The sequence below is a fragment of the Fulvia fulva genome, chromosome 6 (genome assembly GCF_020509005.1).
Source record: "Fulvia fulva chromosome 6, complete sequence".
NCBI classification, from domain to species: domain Eukaryota; kingdom Fungi; phylum Ascomycota; class Dothideomycetes; order Mycosphaerellales; family Mycosphaerellaceae; genus Fulvia; species Fulvia fulva.
In genome coordinates this window covers 1,591,213-1,607,445 of record NC_063017.1, presented here as the reverse complement: position 1 = coordinate 1,607,445, position 16,233 = coordinate 1,591,213, and the positions used below count along the sequence as shown (strand labels likewise).

Here is a 16,233-nt window from a genome sequence, read left to right as displayed (position 1 = left end):
CCGCTTCGGCGAAGCCTGGGCCACTGTCAGGCAGTGCAGACCGCTTTGATAGAGAGACACAGGCTGCTGTCTCAAGGCAAGATGCTTAGCGGGTAGAACATTGGCCCTTGGTGACGCTTCGCAGTGCAGCGTTCTTTGTGGCTATGCTTCATTGATGATCCAAGACTACCATACGTAAGCGATCCGTGTCAAAGCGCTGCCTGCTAGACGGAGAAGCCATGGACGTGCATACGGCCACATGCAGTGGTTCTTTCACGGGTAGAAGAGCTTGTGCCGTTTGCCTCGTGTGTGCGTCATCGTCGGCTCAGGCCTGAAGCTGTTCCTGTTAGTCCACGTCCAGCGATAGGGGCGGAGATTCTTGATCATAGCGTGTGCGACAGGTGTAGAGCGTGGACCAAACGTATCATGGCGTGCCTGTCGTCGTGTTGTTGTGGATGAAGTCTTGACGAGACGGTCACGCGCATGGACCATCGGGCCGTGTCTTGGCATGGCACGGAAGCAGGACCTCATCTTCTTTCCCGAAAGCAGCTGCGTTTGTTCCCACCACATGCCACCAACCGCTACTGGCCACACTTGCACGACGCAACCCCGCGAGCTGCCTTGACCATGATGTTTGGAAGGCAGGCGGAGGCCTTGTGTGGGTCGAAGGGACACAGACGCAGTCTCAAGCTCGAACACAGTATTCTATGCCGCAAGACGCCCATTCAAGACGCCCATTGGACCAACCGTGTAAATCGCGAATCACAACGAGACGTGCACTGAGATGGCCGGAATCCGTTGCACTCTGCAATCTGTGTCAAGGATCATTACCAACCAACCGATGCTGCAACAGGACCAATACGATGGGTGGCTTGATTGACAGAATCCACCTTGGAACAACATGCCTGTTGCCGTGCGCAGCCTTCCGCCTGCACCGCTGCCTTAGTCGACCGAGCCTCTCCACCTGGTCTTATTTGTGCGCAGATGGCTGGATCCTGCACCTGGCCATTTGTCTGTGCGCATCATTATGCGCAACATATCCTTGCGGCGGCTTGAAGCGTGTCTCACATCTTGGACGGCCGGTATCAAGGCTAGGTCCATGATGTCTGCGCATACTTCCTTATGTGTTGCCTTACTATCCACTGGCGCCCGCAATTTGGCTCGAACAACTCTCCTCACGGCAACGACCATGTCTGCATCCGGAGAAATGGACTATGACAGTGACCACCTCAGCGTGCTCATCGACGACGGCGGCAGCTCTGGCAAGGTGACTGCCGAGTTGTTTCTTCCCAGCTGCGACATGGTCAATAAAACTATCGACGTGGTGCGCTTACGGACCGGGCAAGACACTCTTGAGCAGCAATGCGTTATACTGGACGATATTGATGAGGATGGAGATCCGTGTTTACTCTATGGCGACCACGAAGTATCTACTTGGCTACGAGCGAACCCGACGGAGGGCCACCGTGTCATTGAGAACAGCCCGCTCGCCTTCTACCAACAGTACAGCGATTCCGCAGAAACACGTCGTTTCTATCGAGCATTGGGCTCTGAAGTAGGCGACTTGGGCGCATTGCAAAAGTTCACGACACTACGCTACAAGTGGATCTTTCGTCGGATCGTGCGTTACTACAGGGACCAGACGATGATGACCATCAAACATCGAGATCTCGACTGGGTCAAGCTTCCCAAAGCAGTGAAGCTGACAGTTCCTGCTATCAACAACAACGTAATGCACGGGATTTACAAGAACGCTGCTGTCGACAATGGGTTGCGTAATGTACAGCTGCGTCTCGAGCCGTGCTGTGCGGCCGCAAACGACGTCGAACTTCTGCTGAAGCACAATGCAGTTGCCGTAAGTCTCAATGCTCCTGACTGGGATGGTCGCTGATCGGTGTAGTACCGCGACACCGCTGTTTGGTACGATATTGGACACTTCACCAATGTAAGTGCAACCATCGGCAGCCACGTATTGTCATCATCATGCAGAAGTTACAGCTTTTCAGGATCTTGCTGCGATTCGCATCGATGAACCCCTGCGCGAGGGTGAACAAGCACGGCTCACAATTGCGCATCCACCGTCTGGTCAGTGCTGCTTTGTTCGTATTGATCAGTATCTGCTGACTCTGATTTCATCTACAGGGTATCTGCATGGTTCTCATGTCGTGCGCAAGATGGCTTTGGAATACGTCTTGGGATGCCCAGAAGTCGTCTACCATGGCGGCATCGACAGTGTTCCTACCAAACTCGGCGGCATGTCTCAAGAAGAACTTGCTCGTCAGGTATCGGCTTTGGTAGAACGACCGAAGACGGAAATCCCGCGGGACTTCGCCATCACCATCTGTTCCAGAAATGACAAGTTGTTAAGTGTCCCTGGAGCTGGAGGAATGCGCGTGTTCCCCATAATCATCACTGCGTAAGTTCACGTCCTCGAATCAACACCGTTCTGCGCTAACTGTACAAAGGGACCGCATGCAGAGCTGGCTCGACGCATGGGCAAGGGACGTGGTACGAGACCTAGTGGCCTTCATGGAGGCACCTTCACTTCGTAACGTATGGCGTGCCAAGTCGCTAGCAGATCCATCACTAACATATCATAGACTCTGATGGTAGTCCTGACTGGAGGAGGAAGTTCTAACGACACCGTCTCTAAAGCACTTGGAGCGTCTGGCCAGCGTCGAGGCATCGATGTGCGTCTAAGTCAATCCGATATGGCTGTCGCAAGAGGTGGTCACGCACAGTACCCCAGGAACGAAGCTAGTGCTTTGGGTTATGGCTTGTGGTATCTCTCGCGCAGCGAGCCTCTGCAGAAGGCACGACACCGGGACGCTTACCTTGCTTCCAACAAACGAGAACGTAATCCAAAGCTTGTGACCCAGAGCATGGATGGCGATGGCTGGTACGCCAAGGATAGGGTGGTATTGGCATTGAAACGACTCCCCAACGAGCCGAAACGCACCTGGCGTATTCCCATGGAATTCCCCATTGCACTTCCCAATGGCTCGCTGGAGTTCAAGATCTACTTCAGTGACAAGCAACGAAGGAACGGCGGTCCTTTGCTGGATCGACAAGGTGACGCACGGGATATATATCAGCCCTATCAGGTTCAGCTCGCCAACCTGGATGTCGACTGGTCCAAATACGAAGGGCAACTCGAGACATATCTCCACGAGGGTTTGCAGCGGACCAATCTCAACGGCTTTGTTGAAATGGATTGCAACGATGACGAATGGACTCTGACGGTCACGATCTTGAAGCCCGGCGAAACACTGCGTGAAGAGGACACAGGTGTCGTGATAGCGACTAACAGACCCTCCCTCGCGAGCACGTATCATGTCTTGATCAAACAAACGAGGCATATCTGGGACAAGCATCGCACCGTCGACATCACCGATGGCTTACCAACGGTCCTCCCGACCGAGGAGTCTAGCTCACGGAAACGCCGCTCGGAATCACCATCAACGCCAAGGACACCCATGGTGACTAGAAGGATGAAGGCAGAGCAAGTCCTACTCAGCTCGTTCGATGAAGACTCCACTGCCAGCACCTCCACTGCGCAGCCCAGCACCGGAGCTCTTCTGTATGACAGCAGTAGCGCGACGACACCAGTACCCGCTCCCAAAGTTTCTTCGCCATCGACTTTTGCCCCTCCGGTGGAGAGGCCTGGCCCGGTGGGACGCGGTTACGGAAGTGCACACATGCCGAATTGGAGTGTGGCCAGCGATGAGGAAAGAGTTCAGTGGCTACGACAGCAAGGCATTATCGGCCGTCCGACTCCTGTTCGACAGCCCGCGCAATCCTCCAGAGGTACTGCAAGCAGCGCACACATACGCCGACCTTCGATAGAACAGCCGAGTAGATGACCGTGGGCTTAGATCAGCGGCCGAAGAATGTTTACATGGTCAATCAGGATGTGCGGTGTCGTTGATCTCATCTGGTGCTATAGAGTAGCTCGCCCAGAGCTATAAGGTGTACATTCTTGGCGTCCACCTCATTCACGCACTCATCGAGCTACAGCCTGGATATGTACTCACGTCGGCCACCTTCGCAGGAAGCTCAGCATCGCCACGCCCCGCACCACTCTCCAACGTATATCCTACTTCCTCGTAGTATCACGCTCCAACCACTTCCAGTTGCCATCTTCCTCGCCGGCTTCGATGACCTCCCAGCCCTCCTCGTGGATTTTCTTGGTGCTATGCTCCTTCTGTTGCGATTCGATGCTCTGGACTTCAAACAAGTCTTCAGCTTTCTGTCGAGCTTCGGCCTCGATCGCCGCTTCCATCTCTTTGGATTCGGCCATGCTAGCTGGCACCTCCTTCTCCTTCTCCTTACTCACTGCCATACCCTGCGTGGTGTAACGTGCATAACGGCGGGGAGCACAGAGATTCTGGGCGTCGTGTCTAATACCCTCTACATAGGCTCCCGAACCGACGGGGTTCTGATTCTTTTCGCTGTTATTGGTGTTGGTGTCACTGTTGTCTTCCGTGTCGTCCCCGGCGACTCTCTCAATCTGTTCGTAGAGCAAATCTTCCAGACTCAGCGCCTTGTGCAGGACTGAGGGAACGAGGTTGCAAATCGGCGTCATGAGCATGAGCTTTCCGATCCGGATCACATGCTCATGTCTACGAGCAAAGTCCTTGACGCGGTCGATGATGTCTTGTTCGATCTTGCCGGCGACCTTGATGTAAGACTCCAGTCTCTCGTAGATACGGTCGAGGGTCTGCTTCTCTTGTGGCGTGAGCGCGATAGCTCTAAGAAAAGCTTGGCGAATGTTCGTGGCATAGACCTGGAGCTTCTTGTAGATGCTGTGCGGATTCCGCACGGCCTGGATAGTGGACTCGATCATGCCGTAGCCCTCAACGCCAAGCCATAAGAGCCCTTGGATCATCATGCCACTCGCGATGACTGCCCATGAAAGCAGGAAGATCCCGAGTCCGTTTTTTAAAAGTGACGAGGAAGAAGCAGAAGTGTTGACCGAGCATGAAGGCCTCAGCCCATCGCACACCAACAACCGCCATGTAAAGACTCATGGCCCAGAGCGCGGCGATGTGCTCCGAGGTAGTAGGTGGTTTGTCCAATCCAGGTCCGTTACGTGCTGGAATCTTAGAGCAGATGACATCGAGAAAGTCGCTCGCGATCTTGCGGATCGTGCCTGCTGCCACCTCGACGCTGAAATACAGGCAGAGCAGGAAGAAGAGGTCCAAGGTGATAGTCGAGTGGGTGAGGATGCTTGCGACAATGGCGCAGTACCCGAAAGCGGTTACCGAGTCGGCGTCCATGTCGGCTAGTGGAACTTGGTCTGTACGATGTGTGGTCGCTTTGGCACGCCAGTGAGTGATCGCTTCGGAGCGTAGTGCGTGCGACGAGAATTAAGGCGTGATGGTGGCGTGTGCGATGTCGCCAATGGTGGTCGAGCGCTTTACAGCCTCGAGGTGTTTCGGTGCGAGAAGATGAAGAGAAGACTTGGAGGAGAGCGACTTAAGAAAGCAAAATGTGGATCGTGGTGAGCGAAGTGGTCCGTGTCATTCAAAGCCGGTCTTGGCAGGCGTCTCATTCACTCACTGGTCATCCCAAAAGGAAGCAACGACGTCTGCATGAATCGGCGGGATATTCACTTCCCTAGTACTTACTGGAGATGATAAGACTACGGACTGGATAGTTTTATTGGCACTATCCACGCACGACGGCAGACAAAGAATCACGAACAGCATGAAACGCTTGCTAGGCTCACCCATCTATCGCATTCTGAATGCAACTTAACTTACGTCAACACGTCGGCTCATTCGTTCTGTCAATGCTTGAGAGCATCTCCAGTAGCGCTTCAAACGACAGCAAGCCCACGGTGATATTAGCTAGGAATGTGTCAGAAGTCATACTTCGCCCAGCATCAAGCATCTCCTGCAAACCATGGAAGCTCTTCAAAAGCACGGGACGAGTGAGATAAGTGAAGAAGAGATCCCCAGTTCTTCCAACTTGTATATGCTATCTGACCCGTGCTCAAGAGGAAGCGGTACAGCGCAGTGCCTTATTGTCTCGCACGGCACACGAGCCGCTATCCCTATCTACTCAATCCATGATAGACTCGAAGGCTTCCATCTTTTGCTACAAGGATCAGGCACGACGCGGCAGCCAGTCCCAATTCTCATCTTCTGGTCCTTCTTCGACGACTTCCCAGCCGAGATCCCGAGCCTCTCCATCGGGGTCGATGTGTTGAGACTGCACCTCAATCGTACCAGATTCCTCGACCGAATCTTCCTGCTTACTCCTGAAATTTCTCACGTGTCGAACAGCGTCCTTGAGCTGAAGTCCTAGCTCAGAACGAAGTGCCATCAGCTTGTGGTGGTTTTGAAGACGGAGCCTGGCATCCGTGCTCAACTGCGCGCGGACTGTGTGTCGTTGCGTGCTTGATGCATCCTCAGCTTCGCGCTTCAGTATCTCGACTCGTCCCCACACCGATGTAATGTCCTTCTTGTCCTCCTGCTGTGAGCGCTCCTTGACGTCCTCCTCGTCCGGCTTGACCGCTCGGAACTCTGCGCCTTCAGCTTGTGATACGGTGCTTTCATTGCAGCCATCATGGTAAGAGCTTGTTGTGTCCGGAACGTTCGACAAGGTCGCTGGCCTCGCTCTCCTGGAGGAAGTGGCGAATCCTGTTTGCTGCTCGTCTCGCGCAAGCCTCCCCTCACTCTCCACTTCCATCTCCTCCCCGAGTGCGTTGAGCCTCTGTGCGACTCGTACACGCATCTCTGGAATCTCCTCGACCTTTCTCTTTGCTTCGATCATGGCTCAAGCCACACACCAAACATCGCCGGATACCAGCATGGTTCCAAGGCATTTCTCGACCAAACTTAGTCCATAGGTGAGTGTCGCATCCATTAATGGGCCACAGTGGGCGGGTCCAAAAGGGTTGGGAACAACGCAAAGTGCGAAGATTCCAAGGACCGCAACGGCGAACCAGAACTCGACAGTGTACATCCTCTTCATCTCGATAATGCTGACCCTGAAAAAGCCCTTCGGCATCTTCTGTGGCTTAAAGTTACGGTCGTAAACTTGCAGAGCTTTGTCGACGGCCGACTCGACAGCATGGGCTGCGAGAGCTGCCAGTGCGCTGATGAGGATCGCGCCGTAGAGGATGAGCACAACCGTCAAGAGATGTGCAGGACCTGTTGTGAGTCTTGATGCTTCACACTCGGACTCGAGCATGTTAACGTGCGCCATTGCGGTGTTGGTAGTTGTGGACATGCTTTGTGTCGGCATTGTCGTGCAATGCCTTGCTAAATTCTCGTATGTTGCGAGATAGTACTGGTGCGATCTGGTGGCTCGATACTTGCAGAGCCGGATCAAGCTGTGTTGTGGTGAGAAGAAACTGAGAACCAAGTTGAAGTTCATTTGAGGTGCTCACTCTGCTCTTATCACATGCAACATGCACGGACGCCAGTCGACGAACGCCAAGACAAAACTTCTTCGTGGCTTATTCACTAAAAGCCACAGTAGGTCCCGCCCATACATGCTGACCCTCCCCACCATTCTGATCCCCCTCGATGTTCTGTTGATAGCGCTCCCAACTGTCTCGATACAATCTCGCAGCATCGTTGTCCAATGCCCAGTCTGGTCGCCCCAGTGGTGTCTCAATCACAATAACTTTGCCCTTGTCCACGCCAACAGTCATCCTCCCAGGATGAAGTCTGACCTGCAATGTTCGATCGGTGATGAAGTCCTCCACGACGCCAATTAGAGACATCTGCTTCGCCCAGGGCTCCTTGGCCATCACTCCGTCGATCGCTTCTACTGCTGTGGTGTCATTGTCGAAGTCCTCCGCATCTGGGACATCGTGCGATTTGTCCCAGTAAATTCTGACCGCCTTGCCAAGAAGAGCTCTCTCATCCTCCCAGATGTAGTCATCAAGGGTTGGCTCCTCGTCGTCGGTTCGTCGTAACGCGGCTACTTCTGTGGCATCTCCGTAGAACTGTGTAGAGTCGCTTGAGAAAGATATAATGTCACTTGATCTGTCAAAAGCGTCTTCCATTCCTTCGTCTTGCTTGTGTGCAGTATTGGTTCCTTCGCTTCCTGTGTACAAAGCGTTTTTCATCATCTCGCCCTGCTTCGTCTCGCTCATGTTTGAATTAGCATCGTAGCAGAAACTGAGTAAACTATTCCACGAAGGTCACCAATCGATCTGTTTGCTCCAGATGCTACTTCAATGTTCTCCTTAGCTCGCAAAGAGACAAGCAATCTGAGACGTGCAGCTAAGAGCGTTGTCAAACCAAATACATGAAGCTCGGATGCGCCAGATCACAACAAGACAACGCCTGCGGGGACTTCAGCATCCGACGCAATCATGTCTCAAGCATCAATATCGTCAAGCCCAACCTCTGAAATAACTCCAGCATACGACACCCTAATACGAAGCGCCATACCAGTGACAGCCCGCCTCAGCCAGCCCCCTCCAGCGTACGAAGACATTCAAACCATATCTGGAAAATACTGGTTCGTCCTAAACCACAAGCAGCGACAAGCACCACCAGCTCAACAGCCACGTTTCCGAGACTTCATCAAGGAGAAGCTGCTCCGCAAGAAGGCCGAGCCTCCGACCGAGCAGCAAAGAGGACATATAGACCACATCGAGATCGCAGGCATCTGCTTAAGTTATGAGAGCGCGCTAGAATGCTGGCGGACGCTCCTTAGACCGGATTACCCTTACGACCGTGTCCAAACCTTGGCGCTTATGGCACAGGACCAGCTTTTGGCCCCGGTCTTGGATCACGACGGAGTCAAAGTGCAGGATTGCGTTGGTGTGAGGTTCCTCAGGGTTGATGGTATTTAGCAGTCGACTTGGATGTACTCTTGCGAATTATGAGCGTGGTGCAGCTGATGGGGTTGAGGTTTGACGAGACCCGAATGTATGTAGCAATGAAATACAAATGGTCGCCCTCGAGAGTCATGGTCAGGACTCTGAGCTCAAGCAGAATGCTCCTAGTGATGCAAGCGCTGGCGATGCCACCACTGTTACCTCTCAAGCGATGAGCCGACCCGTCCAAGTTGCCGCCATCGAAGATGGAGACGGAGAGGGACAGGGAGACGAGGACGAGGACGAGGCGCCGCCCCATGCCGCTAGCGTGCAACATACGCCTCAATGGCTTCGATGCTACTTCTGGCACGAACAGAGACGCAGTGATCACCGTCACACCATCCCTGTTGCGCGACACGGAAGGTATGATGCAGCCAAAGACGGACGCGAGCTCCACTATCGCAGAGCCGATGTTCGGAGACAAGAGGCGTGAAGACCGTTCAACTCCCGGAAAGGCGTCGCCGAGTGGACATCGGCTGGAGACTGTCAACATTCTTGCATTCACATCGAACCTTACATAATATCGAAACTCTAAAGCTTCGCCTTCGAAACCTGCCTACTCAACAACAACGGATCCCTCTTCTCCATGCCATAAGCCAAACACATCTCCGCACTCTTCTTCGCCTGCCACTGAATCTTCTCCAACATCTCCTTACCCCTCTTATTCTCATTCCTGCCCAACTGCAGCAGGTGAACCTCATCCGGTCCATCCACAATCCTCATGGTCCGTCCACTCGTCCACATCTTCGCGAGTGGGGTATCCTGTGAAACACCGCCAGCGCCATGTGCCTGGATCGCCTCATCGATGATGCGAAGGGCAATTCTGGGGATAAGGATTTTGGCCTCGGCGATTTCTTTGAGCGCGAATTTTGCGTCCTTTGTATCGATCATGATAGCGGCGTTGAGGACTTGGAGGCGGGCAGCGTCGATGTCGACACGAGCGTCGGCGACGCGGCTAAGCATGAGGCCGTGCTCGGCGAGGAGTTTGCCGAAGGGCTTTTTGGTCTCGTCGTTCATGCGGGCGATTGTGAACTCGAGAGCGCGCTCAGCGGCACCGATGCTGCGCATGGCGTGGTGGATACGGCCTGGTCCGAGGCGGCCCTGGATCACCTCGAAACCACGACCTGGGCCGAGGACGATGTTCTCCTTGGGAACGCGCACGTTGTTGAACGTGATCTGGCCGTGACCGTGTGGGGCGTCGTCGAAGCCGAAGACTGAGAGCATGCGGGTGATGGTGATACCTGGGGCGTCGAAGGGGACGAGGACGACGGATTGCTGCTTGTAGACGCTGGCATTGGTGGGGTCGGACTTGCCCATGACGATGAAGATCTCGCAGCGCTTGTCACCTGCGCCGGAAGACCACCACTTCGAGCCGTTGATGACCCACTCGTTGCCCTCGAGCTTCAAGCTCATGTTGATGTTGGTGGCGTCCGAGGAGGCGACGTCTGGCTCTGTCATGAGGAAAGCACTGCGGATCTTGCCCTCAAGAAGTGGCTCCAACCACCGCTTCTTCTGCCAGTCTGTGCCGTACTTGGCGAACACCTCCATGTTGCCAGTGTCTGGTGCCGAGCAGTTGACTGCCTCGGAGGCGATGAAGCTCCTGCCTAGGTACTCTGCCATCAAGCCGTACTCCAAGTTGCTGAAGCCTGCGCCCTGGCTGAAGTGGTTCTTTGGCAGGAACATGTTCCACAGTCCCAACTCTCTTGCTCGCTTCTTGAGGTCCTCGACGACTTGTGGGTGGGCGGCGAATCGTTCTTCGGTGGTCTGGCCGATGCTTTGGGCGTAGACGGTGTCGGCTGGGATACATTCTTCTTCGACGAACTTCTCGACCTGTCGTTGCAATAGCGTTAGCAGTAGTCAATGGCAATGCCACCAAGACACAACATACCAGATCCAACGCCTTCTTCGCCCGATCAGAGACGTGTACTCGTGCAAGCATGGGGATCCTGTCGCTGGCGCGCTGTGCACGCTTCTTGCCGCCAATGAGGTACTCCTCCATGGCCTCGATCTTGTATGGCACAGACATGATTCCTAATCTCGTTGGGCTGCTCTTGATCTGAACTGTTTATAAGTAGTCTTTGCCTATTGAACAGGCAAGATGTGTAGATGTACTGTCGACCGCGACCGGTGTGAATCGTGACCCGACAGGAAGATGGAAAAGAAACGAGAGATGCGTGTCGATCAGAAATGTCCTTACACACGGCTACTAATCATATTTCCCCCGAGAGAGATGGCCTCTGGTGATGGGGTGAGCCTCGTGGACCTATCATTGAACAACAGCCGAGGGTAGCAACATCACCGCGGCTTCGGCTAACCTTCAGCTACATCCTACATCTCGTCTTGGAAGTTGGCCGGGTCGCGAGGAACATTGATCTTTACTCAATCGGAGCGGCAAAAGTGATCTGGATATCGTAGTAAAGTCGTCGACGACGAGTAGTGGAATACATCCGTCTCAGTCATGTTGTTGTCATGGCCACAGTGCTGATTGCAGTGCTGGTGGTTGTAGAGCAAGAGCCATCGTTAGACTTGCCACGTGCCATGAGTGCTGAATCAGCGAGAAGCTTAACAAGCACTAGTGTCGAGACCCTTTGCAGATCGACATGTATAATGCATATAAACCCTATATTCAATCTAGGTGTTTTTACTACTAGATAGTCTTAGTAGCTCTTATATAATAACCGTAGTAATACCTTACTATCTATAACGAGTAGGTACTAAGCCTTATTCTTTACCTAATCTAAGCTATATTATTAGGCTTAATATAGTATAGCATATTAAATAGTCTTCCGAATAGTATTTACTAAGTAGGCCTACTCCCCGGTAGATTAAGACCTTATATCGTAATAGTAAAAGAGTTACTTACTACTACTATCGTTATAGCTTTATATTATAATCCGGTCCGTAGCCTCGTTACCCTTACGCGTAGTAAGTCGCTTAAATAATAGACTATATCTTTATAGTAGCTTCTAATACCTATACCGGATCCGACTAGTATAATTAGATTTAACGCCGAGCTTATACTACTAAGTAGTCGGCCGGTAATATAGTAACCTATATTATAGTAGTAAGCTTCTACTGCCGACCGTACGCCCTTATAGATATCTACGCCGAGTATTAAGTCGAAGCCGGTATTATCGGAGTCTACGAAGAAGAGGAAGAAGAAGAGCGCTTTAGAGCGTATACGGTAATAGAGTACTACTACTAAAGCTAGCTTAATAAGTGATATTAGTAGATAATACGTAGAGAATAGTACTCTACGATAACGTATCGGTAGAACCGGCCTCTCTAAAGACGATAAGCGCTAACTTATTTAGCTCTACATTTAAGAATAGAAAGAATAGAGTAATAGCTTCTAGGTCTATATTATACCTAAATTTAAGCGTATAACCGGTATTAATTACGGTAGTCTATCTTGTATTATTAAGCTACTTAAGGGTAAGTAGTAGTCTAATCTAGGGCTTCTTATTACTAGTAAGAAGGACGATAACGTAAAGTACTAGTAAGCTTAGAACACTAGTAAGCTAGGAATTTTGTCTTAGTATAACTAACTCGTATTCTTTATTAATCGTTTTTACTACTATTAAATAGAGAACTAGTAAACTTAATACTCTCATCCAATTTAGAATTGTTCTCTTTGTCTTTCTAGTACGTTCGTACGTTATAGCTAGTCTAACCGTAGTTACTATACCGCCGTCTACTTAGCTAGCCCTCTTTTATAGCCTCCGACCTACGACTCTTCTTTAACTATTCTATAGCCTTTAACGACTCGACGACTACCTTTAACGAGCTAACTCTATACTCTAAGACCCGGCCGTACTAGAGATACTTTCGTTTACGAGATCGGCACTTTATAAGAGTCTTAACTTATTATTTAAGCTTAGAGTTACGAGCTCTAAAAAGCGTATTCTCTTATAGCATTACTTCGCCGCCTTTTATAAGCTAAGAGAAGCTATTATAAGCTGTTTTAGAGTTGCTTAGTATAGCGTCGTATATATATAGATAGATGTTAAGAATATGTAGGTTATAGGGTCAACATTAGGTACTTAGGGGGATTAGTAATTAGGGCTTGCTAGTCAAGTCCTAAGTATAGCTATCCCTCCTAAAACACCTATACTCTTAACTAGCGATACTGTACATAGATACACGCTATCATAATAGGTCCTTCTTCATTTATATAATCTGTAATTCCTATCTTCTACGGCTGCATAATCCGTACCTGTTTAATAGGTTATAAGCCCGGGTTAGCCTTTAGGTCTTATAGGTTGAAGTCGTAGTAGTTATTCCTCTATAATACTAAAAGGAAGGGCAGACTAGAGGCCGCCTCCGTATTACATAGGAAGCTACAGCTCGCTATAGGTGTATATTAGTCGTGAAAGAGCCTAGTGAGGCACTGTTAGACTTTAACTAACTTAGAGGGTTAGAAGAGAAGCCTATGCCAATACCTTAGAAAGGTGGGCGAGCCTACTAGGAAGAGTTGCTCTTAGGACATCGCGTTGTCCTTACTAACTAACTGTTCCGTCTAAGAGAGCCGTAGTGTCTTAGAACACCCTCCCCTAAGAGAGCTATAGACAGTGTCTTAGAAACACGATCCTTACGACCGACTTTCCTCGCTTTCTAGTAGACAGCCATTCTCTCTACTATCAACCTCGCGTTCGGTTCACCTCCTATCGATCCGATCGCGTACGAACGAATACCTTTCTTCTATAGGCAGCCATCCTGTCTAATATATAAAAGCATAGAGGAAACTAGACACAGCACCCTTAGTAGGAGGAGAGCAGTACCTATCCTAACTAAGGACAACTAGAGGACATAGTTCTTATTGATATAAGACCATCTTGAAGCTTAAGATGTGCTTTGGGTTGTAGATAGAAGCCATCTATTATCAAGCATACCTAGCTTCTTAACACTATCTAAGTCATCAGATCCCTTACCTGGACTTGAAGAGTCAAGATACAGTCTAGTTAGGAGGAAAGCAAATGTAAAGGCAAGATATAAGATCTTCATCTGCCTTTCACAAGATGACTAAGATGAGGTGTTAGAGATGAGACAAGCTGGAGAGATCTGGCTCAAGATGAGGGCAAAGTACAGCAAGGTTTATACTATATATATAATAGCAGTTGTTCAAGAATTGATCAACTTCAGAATAATAGATAGCATGACTATCGGACAGGCCTAGGTCCACCTTAGCAATCTTACAAGAAGGATTGCTGAAGTTGACCTAGCAGAGGCTCACTATAGAGAGCCTATAAGGAAGCTGAAGTATCTGCTTTAAGCCCTGCCTAAGGTGTATCTTGAGACTAAGAACACTATCCTAGCCTAGCCAGGACTGTTATATAAAGATTGTCTACAACTGCTTGAGTCACATGAATCTAGGCTAGAAGTTGCATCTAAGGGAACAGCAATGTTTGTAGGAAGAGGTTTCTAGGGCAAGATCACCTACTATCTCTATGATGGTGATCATATGATCAAGGATTGCCTACACCTCTCTAGAGCCAAGCATGCTGTCAGGAAGGACAAGCTCAACAGAGGATACACCTCTGTTGCAAAGAGACAATCATCACCACCAAGAAGGAGGTCCCTATCCCCAAGCCGGAGGGACATCCTAGTGGTGATGAAGGACCTTACAAGGAAGAGCCTATGCAACCCAGGAAGACTCATCAGACCCTGAGACACCATCAGAGGATGATGAAGTTGATGAGGTTGCCCATTCAACTGTGGAAGCCAAAAGCAAGCACCCCTCCTCAGAGTGGTTGCTTGACTCTTGTGCTTCATCCTATATGACTGACCAGGATTCACTTTTCAGGACCCTGAAACCTCTTCAGAAGAGGAAGTAGATCAAGGTTGGGGGTGGCTACCTACATGCCACACATGAGGGGAGTGCAGTGATGGGTGGTCCTTCTGGGAAGTAGATTGTCTTGAAGAATGTTTTGTTTGTTCCTGGCCTTGGAGTTAGCCTTGTTTCTTGGAGTCAGTTCAGCCAACAGTTTGCTATCTAACCACCCAGTTTCACCCTCAAATCCCTTTCTGGAAAACCTGTTGTCCAGACAAAGCTGAGAGGGGGTGTTCCATTCATTCAAAGTGTTTCAGAGCAGCTTGAAGCTATGCCTCAAGCATATGCCTCTCTATAGGAGTATGACTTGGATCTGTCCAAGTTAGGTACACATTTTGAGTGTGAATTAGAACAGGCTATGACTGCCACTGAGTCCCAGGACCAGTGGGAGCTATAGAATAGAAGATGTGCACACCTTAGCAAGGGACTGCTAAGAAACCTGTATAGAGTCACTGACAAGAAAGATCCCATTCCTGTTCCTTCTGAACACTAGGACTGCAAGGTCTGCTCCCTTGCAAACATGAGGAAGTTCAAAGGACCTGCCACAGAGAGGAAAGGAGAGAGGCTGGCCCTCATCTCCATTGACATCTGTGGGCCTTTTCAAGGTGCAGTCTCAAGACTTGGCTTCAAGTACTAGCTTGAGATTGTAGACAACTTCTTAAAGAAGAAGTGGGTAATCCCTTTGAAGGCTAGGAGTGATGCTCCTACAGCTCTAAAGGAATGGAAGGTTCAGGTAGAGAACAGCTCAAGGTGTTTTCTGTCTACAATCCGTAGTGATGGTGCAAGGGAAATTCTTTCCTTGCTAAAACAGTGGGAGAAGGAGTTTGGCATTCAGATGGACACAACTGATGCCTACAACTCACTTCAGAATAGACCTGTGGAAAGGTCAATCCAAGCCTCTAAGAATACAGTGAGAGCTATGCTTGAGGACTCAAATATGCCAGTTCAATCCTGGCTAGAGGCCCTTATTGCTCAAACTGTGGTCAGAAACAGACTTCCCAATGGACCAATAATAGATGGTACTACTCTTTTACCAGAAGAAGCCTTTACTAGCCAGGTACCATCAGTTGACCATTTGAGAGTCTAGGGATGTAAAGCAGTGGTGTATGTAGACCCGAGATCCCAACCTCAAGGCTTAAGAAGTGACAAGCTCATGAATAGGGGTAAAGAAGTTGTCTTTGTTGGCTATGTGGAGAACACCATAAAGCAATGGCTCTTCTGGGAGCCTAACATGAAAGCAATCAAAACATACGGGCAAGTTGACTGGTTTGAGAATGAGAAGGGGGGTGATATAGATCTTGGCATCACCTTCACAAACCAGTCAAGCAGAGCCCTAAAGAGAAACCCCGTTAGAAGACCTCCTGCTTAGGTCTCCAGTTCATCAATGCAGCCACAGCAGCTCCAGGCAAAGCCTCTGTTTGTGCAACTTCCCCAACCTCTAAAAGACATTAGAGAGTACCAGAAGATTGGAGTAGAGGGGACTCTAAGAAAAGAAAAGGAAGAGGAACTTGTTCAGGAGGATCAACCTCAACAGCCACCTCAGCTTGCAGGCAACAAGAGGTCAAGGGGGGATGAAGAT

The 16,233-nt window shown here is 50.3% G+C and overlaps 6 protein-coding genes across 6 annotated transcripts; 2 read left to right on the top strand and 4 right to left on the bottom strand.

Annotated features, from left to right (window-relative positions):
- Nucleotides 1-1,006: 1,006 nt before the first annotated feature.
- Nucleotides 1,007-3,842, top strand: CLAFUR5_06870 (uncharacterized protein; the record flags this gene model as incomplete). The annotated part of the gene is made up of 6 exons (XM_047906018.1): nucleotides 1,007-1,834; nucleotides 1,880-1,924; nucleotides 1,986-2,064; nucleotides 2,122-2,395; nucleotides 2,445-2,532; nucleotides 2,580-3,842. The coding sequence occupies 6 exons, from the start codon at nucleotides 1,007-1,009 to the stop codon at nucleotides 3,840-3,842; spliced, it is 2,577 nt and encodes an 858-aa protein (XP_047763899.1).
- Nucleotides 3,843-4,075: 233 nt separating this feature from the next.
- Nucleotides 4,076-5,258, bottom strand: CLAFUR5_06869 (uncharacterized protein; the record flags this gene model as incomplete). The annotated part of the gene is made up of 2 exons (XM_047906017.1): nucleotides 4,076-4,884; nucleotides 4,955-5,258. The coding sequence occupies 2 exons, from the start codon at nucleotides 5,256-5,258 to the stop codon at nucleotides 4,076-4,078; spliced, it is 1,113 nt and encodes a 370-aa protein (XP_047763350.1).
- An 832-nt stretch (nucleotides 5,259-6,090) lies between these two features.
- On the bottom strand, nucleotides 6,091-7,194 carry CLAFUR5_06868 (uncharacterized protein; the record flags this gene model as incomplete). Its single annotated transcript, XM_047906016.1, has 2 exons — nucleotides 6,091-6,744; nucleotides 6,793-7,194. 2 exons carry the CDS (start codon nucleotides 7,192-7,194, stop codon nucleotides 6,091-6,093), a joined length of 1,056 nt encoding a protein of 351 aa, XP_047763349.1.
- Nucleotides 7,195-7,447: 253 nt separating this feature from the next.
- On the bottom strand, nucleotides 7,448-8,092 carry CLAFUR5_06867 (uncharacterized protein; the record flags this gene model as incomplete). The annotated part of the gene is made up of 1 exon (XM_047906015.1): nucleotides 7,448-8,092. One exon carries the CDS (start codon nucleotides 8,090-8,092, stop codon nucleotides 7,448-7,450), a length of 645 nt encoding a protein of 214 aa, XP_047763346.1.
- A 222-nt stretch (nucleotides 8,093-8,314) lies between these two features.
- CLAFUR5_06866 (uncharacterized protein) lies at nucleotides 8,315-8,800 on the top strand (the record flags this gene model as incomplete). Its single annotated transcript, XM_047906014.1, has 1 exon — nucleotides 8,315-8,800. One exon carries the CDS (start codon nucleotides 8,315-8,317, stop codon nucleotides 8,798-8,800), a length of 486 nt encoding a protein of 161 aa, XP_047763345.1.
- Nucleotides 8,801-9,355: 555 nt separating this feature from the next.
- CLAFUR5_06865 (Acyl-CoA dehydrogenase family member 11) lies at nucleotides 9,356-10,850 on the bottom strand (the record flags this gene model as incomplete). The annotated part of the gene is made up of 2 exons (XM_047906013.1): nucleotides 9,356-10,654; nucleotides 10,713-10,850. The coding sequence occupies 2 exons, from the start codon at nucleotides 10,848-10,850 to the stop codon at nucleotides 9,356-9,358; spliced, it is 1,437 nt and encodes a 478-aa protein (XP_047763348.1).
- Between the last annotated feature and the right edge of the window lie 5,383 nt (nucleotides 10,851-16,233).